The sequence below is a fragment of the Protomyctophum bolini genome (genome assembly GCF_963924005.1).
Source record: "Protomyctophum bolini genome assembly, chromosome: 11".
In the NCBI taxonomy this organism is placed as follows: domain Eukaryota; kingdom Metazoa; phylum Chordata; class Actinopteri; order Myctophiformes; family Myctophidae; genus Protomyctophum; species Protomyctophum bolini.
Window position 1 is genome coordinate 6,520,515 of NC_137872.1, and position 20,978 is coordinate 6,541,492.

Here is a 20,978-nt window from a genome sequence, read left to right on the forward strand (position 1 = left end):
ACTTGCAGTTTTGGCAACTCCAAAGCAAACTCCACATGTCCCAACATTTTCATTTACCTGCCATAGCGTCGACCCCTCACCCCTGTGTCGGATCGGTGGTTAGACTGCCATATTCGCCGATACAAAGTCAAAGCCGTACGATTAGTCACGCACGTTATTTGTTCTCCGCATTTGGGTGGACCACAATGGAAACAAGCGAAGGCTTTTTTGTGTCTAAGTCCATTTGGCGTTTTTTTTAAATGATGTCACTTTCTGTAATTTTCTTAAACTGCCAATAAAGTATTCTATCTATCTATCTAAGGAGCGGTGTGCTGCAGGCAAGGAGCAGTGAGCTGCAGCCAAGGAACTGTGAGCTGCAGCCAAGGAGCGGTGAGCTGCAGCCAAGGAGCGGTGAGCTGCAGCCAAGGAACTGTGAGCTGCAGCCAAGGAGCTGTGAGCTGCAGCCAAGGAGCGGTGAGCTGCAGCCAAGGAGCGGTGAGCTGCAGCCAAGGAGCGGTGAGCTGCAGCCAAGGAGCGGTGAGCTGCAGCCAAGGAACTGTGAGCTGCAGCCAAGGAGCTGTGAGCTGCAGCCAAGGAGCGGTGAGCTGCAGCCAAGGAGCAGTGAGCTGCAGCCAAGGAGCGGTGAGCTGCAGCCAAGGAACTGTGAGCTGCAGCCAAGGAGCGGTGAGCTGCAGCCAAGGAACTGTGAGCTGCAGCCAAGGAGCTGTGAGCTGCAGCCAAGGAGCGGTGAGCTGCAGCCAAGGAGCAGTGAGCTGCAGCCAAGGAGCGGTGAGCTGCAGCCAAGGAGCAGTGAGCTGCAGCCAAGGAGCGGTGAGCTGCAGCCAAGGAGCGGTGAGCTGCAGCCAAGGAGCGGTGAGCTGCAGCGGTGAGCTGCAGCCAAGGAGCGGTGAGCTGCAGCCAAGGAGCGGTGAGCTGCAGCCAAGGAGCGGTGAGCTGCAGCGTGTGCCACGCTCGGGAATCATTAGTAGATTTGACCCCATGCACAATCCAACCCATTGATGCTGAGTGTCAAGTAGTGCTGTCAGAACGAATTTCATAATATGAAAGAAATTCGAATATTAAAAAAAATATATATATTCGAAAGCTAAAATTGCCATTCGAATGGAGCTTTTATCATTTATTAATTCTATTTAATATATTTATTTTGTTTTATGTTATTTTATCCGCTCACTAAATGTATTGAGTAACGAATCTACCGCTGTGAAATCTCCACGGCCGCTTCCACTGCATGTGAAAAGGTGCACGTCCGGTCACGTCGCAGAAGAGGTCAATGATTGGCTAACGTAGGGCCAGATTTCAGGGTAAGCCAATCAGAGACAGTCTACAGGGTGGGCGGGCTTACTGGCTGTAACTCTTTTAATCGCAGACACACAAACCCTTGTAACACATCCATAGATACGTCTAGTATACTACACAGACATAAATCGCCGGTAGAACGAAAATCATAATACAGTCTCATGACACAACTTTATTGCACATCTGTGCTTGCCTTTCATCCACGCTTCTATAGCCTTTTAAATCTAATTTCCCATCCACGGGCACAAGCAAAGTGGTATCAGCATCTTCCACCCGATCTGTGGTGTTGTTGTTTCTGACGAGGGTAGCAACTAGTTAGCATGGGAGCTAACATTAGTTTAACGCCAAGGAGTCCTCCTTAATAACACTATGGTACACGGGAGGAGGCCTTTTTTCCGACAGCATTCTAGCCGACGGGGCAACGGTCCTCTCCGCAGCGGGGGGACAATGCTGCGTTTACACGGGCAGACACAGACGAATGCTAATATCATTTGGAGCAGCTACTGTACACGTCTGTTTGCATCAACCTGTTGCTGGCTTCACAATGAATGATAGACTTTATCGTTGCGTCTGCCCGTGTGTAATGGTCAGGGTTTCAATGTCCACAGCAGGCAGACCTGTCAAAAACCTTGCACTTCCCAAAACTCACAAGACATGCCAGCCACGTGTATTATTATAGGCTAAATATGAGCTAAAATAAACAATGTAAATATTCGAATATATTCGAAAATTACAAATAATGAAGCAATGAAATTCGAATTGGATTATAGAGGTGAACTGACAGCCCTAGTGTCAAGCAGGGAGGCATTGGATCCCATTTAGAGCAACATAGTTATTAATAGCCTACACATACAACTGTATACTCTTCCTACATACATATGCAAGCATTTTACACACAGCATTGGTGTCAAAAATAGTTGAATTAACAATCTAACTGAACAATATCTAAAATGCAAACATTCCCAATGACTGTAACCCGTTTAGACCAAAATATCTTATAAATCCTGACAGTTTTCTGAAAAGCCCTGTGTTTCTGTGTCAATATTCCATGTCAAGGACCCCCAGAAATGGATGTAATTGGCCACCGACCCCCATCTGAAAATATGTAGTTCCAGGGACCCTCCTGATGCAAAGATTTTAGTTAAGAATGTCCGCTCTGAAAGAATGTATTCAAAGATTTGCGTCACATGTTCACGATCTTTCAAAAATAGCAGACCTATACAAGCTTGTAGCCTCGGTGCCGCACTATGAGCTTGTAGATCTGCTATTTTCCAATAGCTTAAGTATGACATAATGCTTAAAAAACACTACAAGGGGTTCCCGCTCATAATGGGCCAAACCAGTTTGGTCACACGCATTGCAGTATAGCGTGTGAGAGGACTTCCTCGTTTAGCTGCTATGACTCCTGGATTCACCCACATTACATAACAGACACCCATAAAACTTTAATCTCGTCTTGAAGCTGCACACATCACACACACACACACACACACACACACACACACACACACACACACACACCCACACACACAGAACAACCAGTGTAGCTGCATTCTTATAAGGGGCAGAGAACAACATCACTATGCAGATCGCAGACAGACAGCGATAAATTAAGCCAACAGCTGCTCTGTCGTGTCTTTAGCTAATTTAACCTCGATCAGACCCAAAATGAAAGAATATTTTGCCGCCTTTGTTTAATATTTTGTCCACAATGAGACACACACACACACACACACACACGCGGGCGGGCGGGCGGACGGACGGACGGACAGACAGAGCTTCAGGGCGGAGCTATAGCTGGCAGGCGGTCTCGCGGCCCCAGGCCTCTAGAACTGGAGCATTTGCATATTTGGCTGGAAGGGACCCCCCGAAACATGAAAGGCTCTTTGAAGTCCCACTTGAGGCTGCACTGCAGGACAGGTGAGGCGAGGGCCGACAACACCAACAACCAGATGGTTGAGTTAGGAAAACAGTCCATCCCGACTATCTATCTATCTATCTATCCATCCATCCATCCATCCATCCATCCATCCATCCATCCATCCATCCATCTGCCAATGTTTTCATAATTCCACTTAACTCGAGTAGACTTTTGAATGCAGGCCTTTCATTTAACCCGTATAGGACGGGAAACACATTGTTGTCGCCTTAGCGTTTAACCACTTTAACCATTATTTTAAACACCAGCTGTTCAAAAATGGCAGATCTACAAGCTCATAGCACGGCACCGAGTGCCACGCTTCCAGCGTGTATAGATCTGCTATTTTTTAAAAGTCGTGAAAATTCACAGTGGACATTTTTACCTCATATCCTTGCTTCTGGGAGGGTCCCTGGAACAACATATTCTCAGATGGGGGTCCGCGGGCAAATACAGATAATTCTGGGGGTCCTTGACATGAAAAAGGTTGAAAATGGGCCTCGGGTCTAAATGGGTTAAACATCGGAGTATTTATCCTGGCGCTGAGAGAGGAAACGGAGCGAAAGCATTGGTAACTTCCTAAATGTATTTCGGTGTGTTTTTCTTAACTTCCTAAATGTCTGTGTGTTTGTCTTCTAAACAACACATGGCGACATGCAGACAGTGTTGACAGGCGGAATGAGGCGGGCTAAATACGGACCTGCGGGAACGCCTAACGTGCAATTTTACAAAACCCAACGTGCAATTAGAGTCAAAACACATCTGACATTATCTGGGAGAGAATCCATTCCGAGGCACGACAAAGACGCAGTACAGTATAGCTGGGTGTATCTGTGCTTGTTTAACCCATCAGCTTATTGATTTAGCTCTCTTTTTGTAATTACATTTTCATCCCACAATGTTGTAACCCATGTTTCACCCTGTGTCAATTATCTAATGTGATCCTGGGCTCTATACATATACACCCTCCGTCAACCTACGTCCCCATATATGGGGGACATGGGGAGAGCAATGGACTTGAACTCATGCTTCCTTCATGCCTGAAGTTGCTCATTTACACCTGACAGGGGAGAGTTTCCCTGGTTGGAAGGAACACGTTATTCCAACCAGTTCCTTTCCCCTCCATCAGGCTGGCCAGGGGGAGGCAGTTTAGAGTAGTGATCGACCGATATGGTTTTTGGCCGATATTTACGATTACCGATTAGTGGAGAATCAAAAAGCCCGATATTAATTTAAGTAAAAAAAATTTTTTTACAGTAACATAAATTCTAACACAATAATTCCTTTAAATGCATTGGAGAACATTTATTTCTTATAAAAAGTTAGTGCAAGCAAGAAGCACCAACATTGTTTTCAGTAACAACCCCCCCCCCCCCATCAAATGCAGCTTTAATTTAATTAAAGTGCAAACATGTACTGTAGCAGAATATGGAACATAGTGCTGTATGAAGTGCAGGCACAGGCTTAAAACATTTATTTTAAAAAAAAATCAGGGAAAAAAAAATCAGTTTATTTATCCAAATTGGTGATCTACAAGCCCACAGCACATTGCAGCATGACATGTTGAGAGCTTGTAGATCTGCTGCCCAAACTCCCCAAAGCCATGTGACCTTGTTGTTTTTACTCCACCACTGAAATTTGTCACTTTCAAGATCATAATTTTATAGCAATACAAGACAATAGCCTTGTATGTCTCAAAACACTGGCCTACCGTTAAATTATTGTCAACTAAATAAATATGAATTAGAAATTAAGACAAATATTGACAATGCTACTGATTGGTTCATTCTTCATTGGCTTGCAGTTAGTTATTGCACATAGCCAAAATGCAATAATAATAATAATAGGCTGGTCAGGATGGGGGGGAAAAGTTGTCCTTTTAGAAAACATTCAGTTGGCTCGCATGCATGCATGCACGCACACACACACACACGCACGCACGCACACAGCATGTGGTTACGCGCGCGCGCGCACACACACACACACACACACACACACAGACACACACACACACACAATCAAAGAACCGTTTACATCTGCTGTAAGTTTGCAGCGTTAGCATAGCAGCTAGCGTTGGCTAATGTAGGTCTACCACTGTTACACCTTCTGTCCCTCTCAGTGTGGATTTTATTTTTGTTAATGCAAGATGAAAACAGCAATGTTTATGGTTACAAGGTTAGTATTACTCCTTCTAGCCCTGGTCCTCTCTCTTTTTACTCCGTGTGTGTGGAACTGGGAGGGAGTGAGGAGCAGGCAGAGCGTGCTGTGCTCTGTGTGTGTCTACTCCTCGGTGTTACAGACACGCAGCTAAGCTATATACATCTCCTTACAACCGTACTCTACCGGATTTTCAATGAGAGTGGAGTGGTTGTTGTACTTTTTTGCGCATTTATGACAAAATATAATAATCGGCTTCGATTATTAATTTTTACCACCGATACCGATATTAATAAAAAACATGAATATCGAAGCCGATAATCGGCCGTGGCCGATTATCGGTCGATCACTAGTTTAGAGACCAGGATTACTGCATGTTTTTTGTGAGGCTATCTACCCTAGGGGACACGGGGAGAACACGTGAGGGTACCTATACCCTAGGGGACACGGGGAGAACATGTGGGGGTATCTACCCTATAGGGAACACGGGGAGAACACGTGAGGGTACCTACCCTAGGGGACACGGGGAGAACATGTGGGGGTACCTACCCTATAGGGGACACGGGGAGAACATGTGAGGGTACCTATACCCTAGGGGATTTTGCTCTCATCCTTGCTATTATTAAAGAGATAGTTAGATTTGGAGTTGCTTTCGGACAGAAACGTCTCAGTTTGTTTTACAAACACAGGATATGATGTTATTATCCAAAGTGCCTTGGACTCTGCATGGCAGGGGTGTCCTCCTCCCTGAGCCAAACTTTTTTCAAATTCATACAATTTGTCACACACATTTCCGCACACACACACACACACACACACACACACACACACACACCCGGTAAAGGCTTTCCCCCTTGCAATAAACCACTCCAACATCTTTCACAGCGATCGCTCCAAAGCTCCTCTCCTCTCGAGACATCACTTTTGATCACAGTCCAGTTGGCCCGGGAACCAACGAACACCGTCTACTCGTGCGGTTGTGGGAATTCCCCCGAAACGAGACTCACAAAAAAACCAGCGGGACGAGAGAGAGAGAGAGAGAGAGAGAGAGAGAGAGAAGCAGGGAGGTCTCTCTCTCTCTCTCTCTATTACATTGATTGTGCATTACATTTACCAATTCACACACACACACACACACACACGCACACCTCCGATGGCGGAGAAAACCATGCAAGGCACCAACCTGCACGTCGGGATAAATCAGGGCTTCAGAGTACTTGCTCAAGGACACTTCGACACTAACTCGGGCCACTCAATCCCTGATCCACTGCTGCCCCCCAACATGTGCCAATTAAGCCTTCCTCACCTCGACAGTAGCTATCAAATGTAGTAGACGGACTTTGATTGAGAGATTGAAATATGTATTAACAGTTTGCAGAATTACAGTACATTTCAAGCACAAACACAATACAAAGACTGTTAACTGTGAGTGGACGACCCAATTAAGCATTACACTTGTTTACAAGAGGGTCCACCATGCTTTGTGTTGTATTGTTGTGTTGGATGAATGTTGTGGATGTGAATGTATGTCATCATAATATGGAAGGAATGCTTTTGATGATGATATGGTTAAGAGCCCAGGAAGAGTAGAGCTGCTGTGACTCACATGGGGATCTAATAAATAAATCAAAAATCTAATCAAAACGTTGAGAAATGGAGACGCAAGCTTTTCCGCGCGGTGTTCATGTGCTGCTGGCTGGTCTCATCTCATCCCTCCCTCCCAGAAGGCACTCCCACTGCGCTCATGACTCGTTCTAATTAACACCTAAAGATTATTTGAAGTCAATTCAAAGGCAGCCTATTGAAGACCCCCCCCCTCCCCCCCACCCGGAGGGAGATCACACAGTGGGGAGTCCTGCTGTTTGGACCTGTGTGCGTGCGTGCATGCGTGTGTGCATGCATGTGTGCATGTGTGTGCCTGGCAGCCAGTCATATCACACATAGTTTTATTTTATTTTTTTGGCAGACGCACACATACAGTCGTACATATAGATAGACCCAAGACAGACAGACAGACAGACAGACAGACAGACAGACAGACTGTGGCCGCCAGAGGGGGGTTCCACGCGAGACTGGTGACGTATTGAAGCGCTGCCACAGCGCAAATATAAACCCAACCTAACAAGACTACAACTCGAAATTATTATGGAGATATCAGATTTTTGTTCCGCTGCTTCCGGTTTATCGTTTCTGCTTGAGAGAGACCAGATCCAGGCAGGAGGAACCTGCGGAGTCACGTTACTTACACCCGCCTTCTAATGAGAGAGCAAAACCTCTCTTGGAAGAGCCACCCATCGACTAATCTAATCTAATCTAGTCCAATCCAGAATAACACAGTTTGCCGGCCACTGCTACAGAGCTGACAATGAGGTTATATCTTCCCTTCTGATCTGGAGTCCTGCCTCAAAGCATACCAGAGGTAGAAAACTGTCGTTCCCTGATGTCATCGCTAGGGACACATGCATCAGTAAGCAGGAACTGGGGATGGCAATGAAGGACCGGAAAGTCTGGCGTGGCAAATTTGTGAAATTCATGATGTCGACACGGTCGAAAAATGATGATGATGATGATGATGATGTCAAGGAGCACAATAATTATATGTATTTGGCCACAGACAACCAAATTAACAAATCTCTGTGGACGAATATATATTCATAGATTTGCGACACGTTTTGACCTATTTAAAACAAATATCAGATCTACAAGCTCGTAGGCGTAGCGTCCTATGTCCAGCTTTGAGGGTGCGTGTAAACACAAACCTTGTCCTATACAGACATTGAATGCCATTGACAATGAATGGACAGCTGTGAGTGTTTTTGTTAAGTTGGGGTGAACGGGACAATGTGGGTCTCTCACGATACGATATCCGTGGCGATATTAGGCACTCGATAGCGATAATATAACGATATTTGATATATTGTGATATTGCGATATTCAATATAATATATTTCATCAATGATATATCACGATATCTGTAACTGAACCTGTGTGAAGTGAGGGGCGCTATTATCACCATACATCATCATACATCATCTCATGAACAACTGAATTGATGTGATTGGTTGGTTACATTTAAGTCATATTTGGCAGACATTTGACCTAATCTTTCCTTTCAATGTCAATGACAAATATTGAGACTTGTGGGGACAAAAGCTGTATATATTACGTCTACATATGACGTAAAATTTCCCTTAATTGTCAGTGCCATTTAATGTTTGTGTTGGGGACATTTTGTGGGGACAAAAGCTGTGCGCCCCTCAAAGATAACCATGAAAGGCAAAACTCTGGAATGACTTAGGATTCCATTTATTTCATGTGGACGGATGCTCTGCTGAAAGGCAGCCATCAGAAGTAATACATAGTCAAAGGGTGGAGATGAGAACAGCTTGGCGTCGTTAAGGCGTGCATGGCAACAGGTTATGTCGTGTTTTGTGACGTCACACCAGGAGATATAAAATGATGGACCGTGTTGACAATGACTGTAGACGTAGAGAGAGACGAGAATGGTGAGAATCAAGGCTCAGACAAGACGGAAAGCCAGAGACAGACCGGAGAGAAGGGCGATGTTGTGTTGGGCCGTTCCCAAAGCAGGAGGTCCAAACCAACTTTATCGTGCTGCTGTAGCAGTGAGGAACAACATTTATTCCTTTGGAGGCGACCCTGGTGGAGGGAGACGAGACAACAGATCGGATCATCAGAAGATGGATGTCCATGTCTTCAACGCAGTGTCTTTATGCTGGAAGAAGTTACCTGCAGTGAAACCTGGAAAAGGAGACGGTCACCTTGAGGCGCCACCCAGGCGCTGTGGCCACACACCTGTGTTGGTTGAAGATACAGTCTACATCTGGGGAGGATACCACTGCGGGGTGCACTACGACGTGCTTTATGCATTTGACGTTGACGCCCACAGATGGTACAAACCAAAGGTTTTAGGTACTGCTCCAGAGGCAGGGCAGTACCAGCCAGCCTGTGTGTTGGGGAAGGACATATTTATCCTTGGAGGAATCACCGAGCTGACTATCAGATACAAGTTGGACACCAGCACAATGGTCTGGACTTCAATCAGCACCAGAGGACCTGCACCACCCGCTACAGACGGTCACTCTGTCACCATCATCGAAACAAAGCTGTTTGTATTTGGGGGCTTGTATACGGAGTGCTACAACACCATGACAGTGTTTGACACAGAGACCAACCACTGGCTGGACACACCTGTGGTGCAGGAAGCACAGCCTCTTCCGAAACGACGCCGGTGTCATTCAGACTTTACCTACAATGGAGAGGTGTACATATTTGGTGGCTGCGACGATTGGGACGACTTTAATGATTTGTGGAAATTCAGTCCAGAGACTTTTTCCTGGAAGAAGGTCATGCTCAAGCGGAACGGCCCGTCTCGAACAGATGAATACATCTGTTGCATGGTGGGAGATCGTATCATCATCATTGGAGGATACGGTGATAACATGTATGTCTTAGAGTTAAGTCCTAGTCTCAAGACGTTATGTAAGCTGGTCGTTATTCAGCACGGCTTAGAACGGTCAGAACTTCCACAAGACATCAGGTGGGAACTGGCAGCCATGAGCAAAGAAACGTATAAAAAACAACACCCCAGCCGACTAAGAGACAAGAAGACAAGGTCGACGGGGGCACCTCACAGCTGGTTCATTCGGTAGTGCTGTCGCCTCTAGACGTTCTTTCACTTGAAGCTCATTCCAGGCGCTTAAATTTGTTGTGCTCGCTGAAGGCGTTGAACAGGGCAGCCCTACAGACGTCTTGATGAAATGCATTCCTGAACTATTGGGCGATGATATATCTTCCAAGCCATTCAAGGTGGAACGATAACACCACCTTGGAAGGCAGCACTATCGAGAGGCTGCGCGTAATGATCGCACGGCTCCGCCATGCCCAAATTAAGGAGACAATGCTACAGCCGGCCCGCCAGCAGCTTCCCCTGAAGTACGACGGCAGACCGACATATCTACATATTCCCCGAGGAGCCTGCGGAGGTGCTGAAACAATGACGTGGGTATGGCGATGGTAGAAAACGTCTTTGAATTGCTGGTCACTTTCATCTTCCCGCTTCGACCTCTATGTGTTAAACGCAACGGCATGGACAAGATCTTCTCATCCCCGCGGGAAGCCGAGACCTTTGTGGAGACTCTGGTCTTGGCACGGCAGTCGGCAGTGAGCGATAGCAACGATACTGACGAAGACTGACCACTGACTGAGCTTAATTCATCTTGGTATGTAGTCTAGCTGGAAATGTATGAACTGGAACATTTTCAAGACGGTTTTTATTTGTGTCTCTCTCTCTCTTTGTAATATTAAGCATTGTTAATTAATATAGAGAAGAGGGGGAGGAGTCAAAGGGTGCAGATGAGAACAGTTGCACAAGTTGGCGTTGTTAAGGCGTGCATGGAAACAGTTTGTGTCACGTTGTTTGATGTCACACCGGAAGATATAAAATGATGTGACCAGTTGAAAATCACTGTAGACGTAGAGAGAGACAAGAATGGCGAGAACGAGATGAACCAGACGTAAAGGCAGAGAAAAACAGACAGGGGGATGTTGAGTTGGTCCATTCCCAAAGAAGTAGGTCCATACCAATGTCGTGCTGCTCGTGCTGCTGTAGCAGTGAGGAACAACATTTATTCCTTTGGAGGCGACCCTGGTGGAGGGACAGGTAACAACATATCAGATAATAAGATGATGGATGTCCATGTCTTCAACACAGTGTCTTTATGCTGGAAGAAGTTACCTACAGTTAAAGCTGGAAGAGGAGACGGTCACCTTGAGGGGCCACCCAGGCGCTGTGGCCACACAGCTGTGTTGGTCGAAGATATAGTTTACATCTGGGGAGGATACTACGCCGGGGTGCTCTACAATGTGCTTTATGCATTTGACGTTGATACCCACAGATGGTCCAAACCAAAGGTTTCAGGGACTGCTCCAGAGGCGAGCCAGTACATACCAGCCTGTGTGTTGGAGAAGGCTATTTTTATCCATGGAGGAATCCCCAAGCTGACTATCAGATACAAGTTGGACACCACCACGATGGTCTGGACTTCAATCAGCACCAGTGGACCTGCACCATATACTACAAACGGTCACTCTGCCACCATAATCGGGACATTATATACAGCTTCTGTCCCCACAAAATGTCCACAACACACAAATCAAATGCCATCGATAATGAAGGGAGAATTTACATCATCTTGTCCCCACACGAAAATGAAAGGAGAAGTTAGGTAATATAATATATGACGTAAATGTGTGGCAACAGGCATTCTGATTGGCCAGTATGAGATGATTCATGATGATGTACGATCATAAGAGTGCCTCTCACTTCACACTCACTGGTGACGGAGGCGTTGCATAGCAACCGTGGACCAATGACAAACGGGTTTCATTTAACCATAAAAGGCTGAATCTGGACGTATGTAGTTATTCCAAAAATCCAAAAAGATTTTGTTGTGTCACAAACTGGCCAATAGGTTCATGAATGTTGCCTCCTCCAAACAGTAAAACACTGCATGCAACGTGTCCATAACTTGTCTGTCCACAACAACAGGTAGCCTACTGCTACTAGTACTAACTAATCAATATCACAGTATTCAATATATCGCGATATTGCCTCGAGGACGATACAATACTGTATATCGCGGGAGAAAGTATTGCGATATATCCCTAGTAGTGTGAACACAAACATAAAATACGAGGATAAGGACGCAAATTATGATAGTCCAGAATAAGATGATGTACGATGAAAGATAGTCTACAATTCATTGTCAATGGAAGCCAGCTACATGAAGATACAAAGATAACAGTCTACCATTAATTGTCAATGGAAGCCAGCAACATGGAGATACAAATATTCCATTGTCAATGGAAGCCATTGACAATGAATGCCATTGACTATACACATTTGCTGTTACCTAGTGGAACTAAAAGAGTTAACCGACCACACATCGGAAGCCACGGGTGGGTCTTAACCGGCCACACATGCCGGACTATTGGTATGTCGGACTAACACATGTCCCCCCCGTTTGTAGCTGCTGCAAAAGCTACAACAGCTACGAAAAACAGTGACACTTCCTGGTCAACAAACGCTATAACGCTATTTCCGAGCTCGGACGGACAGACCCAGAGACAGACCCAGCCAGCCGGCCAGCCTGCCAGCCAGGGACACACACTGCTGTGCATCGGAGTGGCTGCACCACTCAAAAGAAAATAACTAATGTTGAGCAGCATGGTTTCAACTTCAGCCGCAAAGATACAAAACTGCAACGATGCTGCTTCGCTTTGCATCGTTGTGACTTTTGCCTGCAGCATTACCCAGAGTCAGTGCTATAGTTTCAGCGTCCGGTCGGTGCTTCATATAAAAAGCTCTGTGGTTGAATTGATGTGTTTAACATGTGTGTACTTACTTCATGGGCTTGAACAGGGCCTGTCCGTAGTTCTGGAAGGTCATGATGAGTTTCAGCTGCGTGCCTCCGGACTTCATGGCTGAGGAAGAAGAGCAATTTACACTTCATTACCTTCATTCAGACAGTTAGTGGACAGTCTTATCTCCACTGTTAATTCAGGCAGTTAGTAGACACTCTTATCCACTTTTTGTTCACACAGTTATAGTAAACAATGAACCTACACCGTTATAATAATCAATGAACCTGGCATCTGTCTAAACATCATGTTATCTAAATCACATCTTTAAAGGGATTGTGACATGAAAAAAAGTTTTTGTAATTTTCTTATTATTATTATATTTTGTTTAGGTTTCCTAAGCTCAATTTCACCCCAAAAAACTTTTTTGCCTACTGTGTGTGATGTCACAGCCTGCAAATCCCATATATGTGACCCCTTCCAGTATTTTCACCCACAAGTCGGCTCTAATGAAACTCCCCAATAGACCAAAATATTCGTTTTTAGCCACATTAACACAGTTGGAACAATAAAGAATGTTTTTATTCCATCAGAAAGTCGTTTTAGTGTCATTAAGTCGTTGTACTGTAATTGCATTGCAAAAATGTCTCTGTAATGAAAGATTATCGGCATATTTTGGGGGTGTGAACATTCCTGTACGTATTTACATAGAGTCGTTTTGATTGGCTATCTTTGTTCTCCAGCTCATGCCGCCCAGAATAGTTGCCACCGGAGCGGTTAGTTGGTGGGGGAGTGATTATGCAAGCCTTAGGGGTGGAGACAAGTATCTATTGTCACACCCATTCCTGGGGCCCAGAGGTGATAAAATCTTTGGAATCTTTGCAGGGGAAATTCTGTACTTTGGGGTTTCAGATGGTCATATCTTCTTATTGTTTTTTTCCAATTTCAATGAACAATACATCATATGAAAGCTTACATTATGTTAGCCTGGAACTCACCTATGCTTTTTATGGCATAGGCAGCTTCCGGCAGGATCCGCCGGGAGAAACTATGCGCAGCTGCGCGACATGAGACTAATTACTTAGAGCGACAGAGAGCGAGAGTACATAACATTATGTACTTACTACTTTCATAATATGTAAAAAAAACTGAAAAATGACCATGGCCCCCTTGTTTATCAAACCAATGTACTCGGTCACATATTTCAATGAGATTTGCCAGCAGATGTCGCTGTTTTCACTGTTTTGCCTCTTTTCATTGCAGCTCAAAAGGCAAAAAATCTGAAAATCCACTGAATGTTCAAAGTTCAGGTATTCTTTGGGTGTAATTCAGGTCAAAAAACGAAAAATAAAAAATAATGACATAATGACATAATGACATACATTAAAAAGAAATTATGTCAAGAAACCTTTAACATTTTGTGGAAGAAGAGATTTGGCACACACACACACACACGTGCGCTCGCACACATGCACATGCACGCAAACACACGCGCACACACACACACACACACACACAAACCGACACAGTTCAGCAATTTGTAAAAGTGCAATCTGACATGGAGTCCTGAGAAAAGCTCCCATTTGACCTGTAAATAAAAATCTGAACGTGATTGTAGTGCTTAAACAGCTGGCACATACAGACAGACAGACAGACAGACAGACTGACAGACTGACTGACTGTATTCTCATGCCAAAAAAGCTCCTTTGAAATATATGAGAGAGAGAGAGAGAGAGAGAGAGAGAGAGAGAGAGAGAGAGAGAGCATGGCAGGTGCAATGTGCTGACAGATGCAGGTATGAGAACAATTCTTTCTTAACAGGTTGAATTGAAAGTGGGCCGACCACAGCTGTGTTCTTGTGTGTGTGTGTGTGTGTGTGTGTGTGTGTGTGTGTGTGTGTGTGTGTGTGTTTATTTACACAGGGTAGTAGCTGAGCACAAGTTCTCATTTTCAGCAACGCCCTGCTGTGTATGTGTGTGTGTGTGTGTGTGTGTGTGTGTGTGTGTGTGTGCGTGCGTGCGTGCGTGCGTGCGTGCGTGCGTGCGTGCGTGCGTGCGTGCGTGCGTGCGTGCGTGCGTGCGTGCGTGCGTGTGTGCCAAAATCCTGTAAGCATGCTTGCAGGTATCCAGGATCTCTCCCTGCCCTATATATGCCTCCCCCCACCTCTCAATCTCCGAATGCTATAGAGTCTGGAACTACACTTCCTGAATGTTATCTAACCGTGGCTCCCAACATGCGTGGCCGGTTAAGACACATGCGTGGCCGGTTAAGACACATGCGTGGCCGGTTAAGACACATGCGTGGCCGGTTAAGACACATGTGTGGCCGGTTAAGACACATGCGTGGCCGGTTAAGACACATGTGTGGCCGGTTAAGACACATGCGTGGCCGGTTAAGACACATGTGTGGCCGGTTAAGACACATGCGTGGCCGGTTAAGACACATGCGTGGCCGGTTAAGACACATGCGTGGCCGGTTAAGACACATGTGTGGCCGGTTAAGACACATGCGTGGCCGGTTAAGACACATGTGTTGCGTGGCCGGTTAATACAAACCACTGGTAATCAGCATGATTGCGTGGAATGTGTGACAGCTGTGTACACAAATGTCAGTAATACAGAGTAGAGTGACAATGACTGCATGATCGTCCTGTCTGTCTACATGCCTGGGGTTCGTGTCATCATAGTGGACTGGGCTCACAGCCAGAGGGATTCATTCCATTTATTACAGCTCATTAACTAGAGTGTAATACACTGTAGTTACACCCCCCCCGCGTTGCACGCACGCACGCACACACACAACTTGTACACTGCAGCCTCTGACTAACCCCCAGTAGCCCTCAGTCACACACGCACGCATGCACGCACGCATCATGCACGCACACATGTGCACATACACACACACACACACACACACACACACACACACAAACCCCGTCTGTCTGTCTGCGTGACTGGCTGGCCTGTCATCAGGATTATTATTGTATAATCTCTGTTGTAATTGTGATGATTATGTTTCACGATCGCCGTAGTTTTTATTTATTACAAATAATTAATTTTCAAGTAAAACGTTTGCGATCATGACATAATTAGTTAGTGGACCCACTTAAAAAATGGAGTGACAGACCGACAGACAGACAGGCATGCATACATGCATGCATGCATGCAGACAGACAGACAGACAGACAGACAGAGTTGCAGTCAGTGTTTTACTCTTTGGAGGCCGACATTCAATGAATTGCAGCGGCCAATGAGGTCGCTTCAATGAATTCCAGCGGCCAATGAGGTCGCTTCAATGAATTCCAGCGGCCGATGAGGTCGCTCCAATGAATTCCAGCGGCCAATGAGGTCGCTCCAATGAATCCCAGCGGCCAATGAGGAGGCGTCTATAGGTCTTTGTCCCAAACCTTTTAGCTGGAGATAGCAGATCTACCAATCTCACAACACGTTGAATTTATTTTTTTCAATATACGTCTCTGTTAATTTAATCGTCCACTCACAGAGAACCAATGAAAGCACACAGTATGTACTATATGTTCACGTACAGCTCCCATCTCCCCCTTTACACACGCACGCGCACAGTGATGAATCCATTCCGTACTGTATACTGTATGTATGATTTATGAGTCATACTGAAGAGCACGCAAAAGGTCAGAACAACCCCCCCACACACACACACACACACACACACCACCCCCATTTCCCCGTAGACTAGAGGGACGAGAGAGAGCGAGTGGGGAGATAGTATATAGAGAGAGATTGAGAGACATTCGAGGGGCTTTTGAACCAAGTCTATTATACGTTATTTGTTTACAGCAAATCCATTGCGTCCGAGTCTCAGATGTAGTTGTTAACAATACATCTACTGATGCACAGACATGGACACTACACCTGAGTCTCAGATGTAGTTGTTAACAATACATCTACTGATGCACAGACACTACACCTGACTGAGTCTCAGATGTAGTCACTACACCTGAGTCTCAGATGTAGTTGTTAACAATACATCTACTGATGCACAGACATGGACACTACACCTGAGTCTCAGATGTAGTTGTTAACAATACATCTACTGATGCACAGACACTACACCTGACTGAGTCTCAGATGTAGTCACTACACCTGAGTCTCAGATGTAGTTGTTAACAATACATCTACTGATGCACAGACATGGACACTACACCTGAGTCTCAGATGTAGTTGTTAACAATACATCTACTGATGCACAGACATGGACACTACACCTGAGTCTCAGATGTAGTTGTTAACAATACATCTACTGATGCACAGACATGGACACTACACCTGAGTCTCAGATGTAGTTGTTAACAATACATCTACTGATGCACAGACATGGACACTACACCTGAGTCTCAGATGTAGTTGTTAACAATACATCTACTGATGCACAGACATGGACACTACACCTGAGTCTCAGATGTAGTTGTTAACAATACATCTACTGATGCACAGACATGGACACTACACCTGAGTCTCAGATGTAGTTGTTAACAATACATCTACTGATGCACAGACATGGACACTACACCTGAGTCTCAGATGTAGTTGTTAACAATACATCTACTGATGCACAGACATGGACACTACACCTGAGTCTCAGATGTAGTTGTTAACAATACATCTACTGATGCACAGACATGGACACTACACCTGAGTCTCAGATGTATATTGTTAACAATACATCTACTGATGCACAGACATGGACACTACACCTGAGTCTCAGATGTAGTTGTTAACAATACATCTACTGATGCACAGACATGGACACTACACCTGAGTCTCAGATGTAGTTGTTAACAATACATCTACTGATGCACAGACATGGACACTACACCTGAGTCTCAGATGTAGTTGTTAACAATACATCTACTGATGCACAGACATGGACACTACACCTGAGTCTCAGATGTAGTTGTTAACAATACATCTACTGATGCACAGACATGGACACTACACCTGAGTCTCAGATGTAGTTGTTAACAATACATCTACTGATGCACAGACATGGACACTACACCTGAGTCTCAGATGTATATTGTTAACAATACATCTACTGATGCACAGACATGGACACTACACCTGAGTCTCAGATGTAGTTGTTAACAATACATCTACTGATGCACAGACATGGACACTACACCTGAGTCTCAGATGTAGTTGTTAACAATACATCTACTGATGCACAGACATGGACACTACACCTGAGTCTCAGATGTAGTTGTTAACAATACATCTACTGATGCACAGACATGGACACTACACCTGAGTCTCAGATGTAGTCACTACACCTGAGTCTCAGATGTAGTTGTTAACAATACATCTACTGATGCACAGACATGGACACTACACCTGAGTCTCAGATGTAGTTGTTAACAATACATCTACTGATGCACAGACATGGACACTACACCTGAGTCTCAGATGTAGTTGTTAACAATACATCTACTGATGCACAGACATGGACACTACACCTGAGTCTCAGATGTAGTCACTACACCTGAGTCTCAGATGTAGTCACTACACTTGAGTCTCAGATGTAGTCTCTACACCTGCCATGAGTCTCAGATGTAGTCTCTACACCTGAGTCTCAGAGAGATAGAGAGAGAGAGAGAGAGAGAGAGAGAGAGAGAGAGAGAGAGAGAGACATAGAGACATAGAGACAAAGAGAGGGAGATCCCTCCAGAATAGGGATAACATTTTAGTAAACAATTGATTACGTGCTAGGCCTTTTGAACACACACAAACTGTGGATCACGCACACACACACACACACACACACACACTCACACACACACACACACACACACACACACACACACACACACACACACACACACACACACACACACACAGTGTTAGAGCATGAATAATGGTGCGTTATGTTTGCAGTGATGGGGGAGGGGCTAATATAAATGTGAAGGGGGAGGGGCTAATATCAATGTGAAGGCGGAATGGGTCTGTATGGCAGAGGGTTATTAATAGACCTGTGTGAACACACAAGCACGCACGCACACACACACACACACACACACACACACACACACACACACACACACACACACACACGTATTGCCTACTGTACTTGTGTGTGATGCTGTAAAGCTACTCTCTATCTCTCTCTCTCTCACACACACGCACGCACAGATGCACGCAAGCACGTGCACGCACACACACACGGCAATTGCGCTTTTATAGTGCATTTGATCGAGCGACCCATAATGCTACTCACGTTAGCCGGTTAGCTAGCTGTGTTGTTGGCACAACACTGGATCGTCCATCTTAGATTGCCGTCGCCATAATAATCCATTCTATCCATTTCTTTCAATGGCCTGTATCTCCTATTCCTTAATTGTCCCAGATGACATTTTTGGTCAAAACAACGTTTCTTTGACGGCACAGAGCCGGCGATGTGGAGCTCCCCAGAGCAATGGGTTAACGAATGAATGAATGAAAAACTTTCTTCCGAACATGTTAAAATCAGTATGAATTAGTATGAACTATACGCTCACACATAGATGAGTGACAGGTGCACTGGGTCAAGCAGATACATAATATAATAACGACATTATGATGTTTGGTATAGCTTGTCGTACTGTAAGAGTCTAGATGTCTCCACTAGGACTGATTGTTTTGGTACAGCCTATCTTTATGGTTATGGTTCAACCTGTCCTTGAAGCCACAGTAAAATTATGCTCTGAACCCTGCGCTCGTTGGCACATGTTGGGAAATGTAGTTCAGTGGTTGTAGCTATAACTACAGTATATGCTCTGAACCCTGCGCTCGTTGGCACATGTTGGGAAATGTAGTTCAGTGGTTGTAGCTATAACTACAGTATATGCTCTGAACCCTGCGCTCGTTGGCACATGTTGGGAAATGTAGTTCAGTGGTTGTAGCTACAGTAGAACTACAGTATATGCTCTGAACCCTGCGCTCGTTGGCACATGTGGTTCAGTGGTTCCCAAAGTGGGGTCCGGGGACCCCCAGGGGGTACTTCAGGGAGTTCCAGGGGGTCCCCATGCTAAATGGTAGTTAGGAACCAAATGGACCCTTATGGGTCTGTAACTCTGAGAGTATACACATGGAACCAAACGGACCCGTTAGGGTTTCTCAGTTAAATTAACTTTGATTTTACAATATAAAATGGGGTCAATACCATTAAATGGGGGTCTGTACTAGACTAATGCATGTTAAACTGGGGGTCCACGAAATTAAACGGGTTGAGAATCACTGGTCTCTGGAATATATTTTCTTAAGGGGGGTCCGCGGACTAATACATGTCGATGTGGGGGTCCTTGACATGACAAAGTTCGGGAACCACTGCTGTAGTCAGTTAATTCATTTTTTTAACCAATTCTGGGCGGGAACCCCTTTTGGTTTTTATAGCATTATGTTATACTTTAGCTATTGGAAAATAGCAGATCTACAAGCTCAACACGACTTTGTCGGTCTGCTATTTTTGAAAAATCGTGAAAATGTTCAGAGTGAACGTTTTCAACTCAAGTCTTTGCTTCATGGGGGGTCCCTGGAACAACATATTTTCAGATGGGGGGTCCGTGGCTAAAAACAGATAAATCTGGGGGTCCTTGACATGAAAAAGGTTGAGTATAACACGGACATAATAGAAACACGGGTTTTTCAGAAAACTTTTTTGTAAAGAATATCATCATTCCGGCTCACCCACGCTGCTGATCGTCTGTGACGCCAGGTCCTTGAGCAAGGCATCGAGGACCGGGTTGTGTCGGGAGTACATCTCGTAGCGGTTGATCCCGATGTGGAAACGCAGCCAGTTGGGATACGAGTCCGCCTGGAGGGCCTCGCCCCCCGTGGGGGGGTACTCCTCGTTAGCATCACTGGGCCTGGGAGAGGAGAGGAGAGGAGAGGAGAGGAGAGGAGAGGAGAGGAGAGGAGAGGAGAGGAGAGGAGAGGAGAGGAGAGGAGAGGAGAGGAGAGGAATTTGTTTATACAATCATACATTCATCAAGACAGATCTACAAAATGCATGTTTTGGGCACTCAAATCTTGAAAATGTGGCGCAAATCTTTGAAATAAATATTATTTCAGAGCGAACATTTTTAACTCAAATCTTTGCTTCTGGGGGGGTCCCTGGAACAACATATTTTCAGATGGGGGTCGGCAGCCAATTACATATATACTTTTTGGGTTCATTGACATGAAATATTGAGCTATTGAAAAAAGATCTACAA

General features: G+C 45.1%; 1 protein-coding gene across 1 annotated transcript in view; it reads right to left on the minus strand.

The window, feature by feature from the left end:
• The window catches only part of LOC308324539 (extracellular serine/threonine protein kinase FAM20C-like), a 65,751-nt gene that overhangs the window by 38,331 nt on the left and 6,442 nt on the right, over positions 1 to 20,978 (minus strand). Inside the window, exons 3-4 of the mRNA XM_080776607.1 lie at positions 20,452 to 20,630; positions 12,799 to 12,877 (exon numbers count right to left, since the gene is read on the minus strand). Of these exons, the coding sequence (XP_080632733.1) occupies positions 12,799 to 12,877; positions 20,452 to 20,630 (258 nt within the window). The remainder of the gene's footprint in view (positions 1 to 12,798; positions 12,878 to 20,451; positions 20,631 to 20,978) is intronic.